This window comes from Tarenaya hassleriana, unplaced genomic scaffold (genome assembly GCF_000463585.1).
Source record: "Tarenaya hassleriana unplaced genomic scaffold, ASM46358v1 Cleome54, whole genome shotgun sequence".
Taxonomy (NCBI): domain Eukaryota; kingdom Viridiplantae; phylum Streptophyta; class Magnoliopsida; order Brassicales; family Cleomaceae; genus Tarenaya; species Tarenaya hassleriana.
In genome coordinates this window covers 140944-143934 of record NW_010968045.1, presented here as the reverse complement: position 1 = coordinate 143934, position 2991 = coordinate 140944, and the positions used below count along the sequence as shown (strand labels likewise).

General features: G+C 41.1%; 1 protein-coding gene across 1 annotated transcript in view; it reads right to left on the bottom strand.

Moving 5' to 3' along the window:
* The window catches only part of LOC104798494 (protein ABHD17B), a 3471-nt gene extending 490 nt beyond the window's left edge, over positions 1–2981 (bottom strand). Inside the window, 7 exon segments of the mRNA XM_019200693.1 lie at positions 9–119; positions 121–284; positions 703–750; positions 1151–1387; positions 1637–1673; positions 2456–2672; positions 2675–2981. Of these exon segments, the coding sequence (XP_019056238.1) occupies positions 9–119; positions 121–284; positions 703–750; positions 1151–1387; positions 1637–1673; positions 2456–2672; positions 2675–2777 (917 nt within the window). The 5' untranslated portion in view covers positions 2778–2981.
* Positions 2982–2991: the final 10 nt, after the last annotated feature.

The window sequence follows — 2991 nt, the reverse complement described above, 5'->3', positions numbered from 1 at the left end:
GGGCCCCCACACCCGCCGGAGAAGCATCCCGGCGGCCGGCAGAAGCAGCAGGTGGAGCATCGATCGTCGCGTTGTCGGAGTTCTTGCAAGATCTTTCTGAGACGAGCCTTGGAGGTGGAGTTCTCCATGTCTTGGACGAAGCGATAGAGGTGGCGGATGTAGTCGGGGTAGATCTCGAGGTTGCAGTGTCCGCCGCCTTTTATCCAGAGCGGCTCGTACGGCTCCTTCGCCTTTTTCCATAGCCCGTTCCCGTGCAGCCAATTCACCACCTCGTCCTCTGTCCCCTGCATGGAATATGATGCATCGTTTTACGTAATTACGTGGTTAATAATCCAATAATCAAATAGAACTCTGAAAATATAACCGAATCGAATCCAAACCGAAACTCAAAATGATCACCGCTATCTATCTATCCATCTATCTATCTATCTATCTATCATCATCATCAATAACTCATCTTTCAATTCCTATAATCTCTATTTATTCATATGATCTCTCTTTTCGATATAAAGACTTGTATTTTCTTTTAGTATACAATAATAATTTTCTTGAACTCTGTTTTAGGATATGGTAGCTGGTCCAAATTGATACAAGCTATTTTTTTTATTGAAATTGCAATTTATTTCACAATTTTCTCTCGTTATTTTTTTACCAATGATGCATAACAAGGGGGAGTTTCCGAAGAATCCGAGGTTCACTTACATGTATGACAAGAACCGGGCATTTCACCTTCTTGATCTTGTTTATGTTCTGCAATAAACATACACATCCAAGAAATCAACGGTTATAACCGCAAGTATCAAACCCGCAAAAAAAAAAAAAAAACTCGGACCGAACCCTCGAAAAATCGTCTCCATTTCGGTACCAAACCCGCAAATGCAACGAATTATCCTATCCGTACCGAAGCACATTGCCTTGAAATCTCTAAGTAAAAACATTCTTGAATCTTATCGGGAATTATGAAGAGTTTCAGTTCAAATGAAGATTATATAAGAATTACTAATTCTTATTCTAACATGACACATTAATCTCTAAACTCCATATGAACCGAAACTCTTCATGATTCTCAATAAATCTGTAACGAACTGTCGATTTTTTCGGATACCAAGCAGTTTAAAGGAAAAGATCGCCGGGGGAAAAGAGATCTAACCGAATAGATATCGCAGCAAAACTTGAACTTGACGTGACAGAGAACCCGGAGGCCGGAGAGAATGCCGCTGTGAAGAACGACGCCTCTAAGCCTCGGTAACTTGGCCGCGAGGTGCAACGTCGGCCCGCTCCCTACCGACTGTCCGTACAGTATCAAATCCTCCTGCCCGACCCCGTACTCCGTCTCTAGACACTCGTAGACCGCCTCTATATCCGCGTATGTATTGTACTCGCTCGGCTGGTTACCGTTAAATTCGCATCAGAACATCACACTAACCTTCTAATTTCGAAAAACCCTAATCCTATCATGTAAATGCCGAATCCAGCATCTAACAAATTCCATCGTCGAATGAAAAAACATCGGATAAAGATCAGATCCGTAACCCTTTTTCTTGATTAGGAATAAGATCGAAACTACGTTTTCGGAATCAATAATAGCATCATCAAAATAAGATCGAAATTGATATTGGAGGATGTAACGACACACCTTACCGGTAGAAGCTCCATAACCGGAATAATCGTACCTGGAAATCAGACAATAATCTAATTAAGTTATGATTTATGGACATAATATAATCATCAAACATGTGTTACTTATATATGAAATTGTGTACAATATATATAGGAGTAATGGTTATGAAATCGCATATTAAATATCATTAAAAAAAAAAGACCATGAATTAATGTCCCAACTAACTATTTGCTAAAAACGTGAATGTTGCGAGAAAAATGTCTGAAAAATCACCAAATTCACTTTTTTTGGCAACAAGACAATAACCTTTTTTTTTTCCACGAACCACAAAAAAAAAACATTGAAATTTATAAGAAAAACATTGTTTTTTTAATCTTTTTCTTGGAATTAAAAAAAATACGAATCTCGTGGACCGTAAAGTGTGAATCTAGGTAGACCCATTTCCCCAAACAAGTAAAAGAAATTTAGAAATCGCAGGACTAAAAAATAAACCATAATTAGGAAAAAAAATATGTTACATATTACTCGGTTAATACTAAAATTACGTACATTTACAGTCCTAGATATACGAGTTTTATGATATAGATTGATACCAAAAACACAAAATTGAAAAAAAAAACAAGAATTTTCTTTTAATAAAAAGAAACCCTAAAACAATAATTCGATCCAGCAAAAATCAGAACATTACAAGTATATACACGCACACATATATGTATATATTCCCATCAGCCATTAAGAAAGAACATTAAAGCTCAGCAACTCATTACACAAACCAGGATGACGACGAGGTTTAAAGAGCATATCACAATCACAGAGAGAGAGAGAGAGAGAGACCCCATGAGATTGACTCGGAGATTGACTTTGAGCTGGAGGAAAAGATCGTAGAGCTGACCCAAATCAGCGGCATTGCCGTGGGAGTAGAGAAGAGTGAGCCTCGCCTGAGGGTTCCTCAGGTAAAAAGTCACGATCTTGTTGCCTCGTCTCGTCTCCACCACCCGCACGTCCAGGGATGCCCCCCGCCCGCCGAGAAACTGGAGGACGCGGCGGAGGAGACGGCGGAGAGACGGCCGTCGGAAGACTTGGCCAGGTGGTACGTCGGCGGAGACGGAGGGAAGAAGGCGAATTTGGCGGCGAGGTGAGAGAACATGCACCCCATTTCTCCGGGATGTTATTCCGGCAAGCCCGCGGCCACGTGCATGGGTCCGCCGGAAATAAAACACAGACAGAGATGAAGACTGTCTGAAAATCAGAGAGAGAGAGAGAGAGAGATGCTAAAACAAAGCAAAACCCAGTATGAGCAGAGCCCAAACGCTGCAGTAAGAGAGAGAGAGAGAGAGAGAGAGAGAGAGAGAGGGGGGGGGGGGGACAAA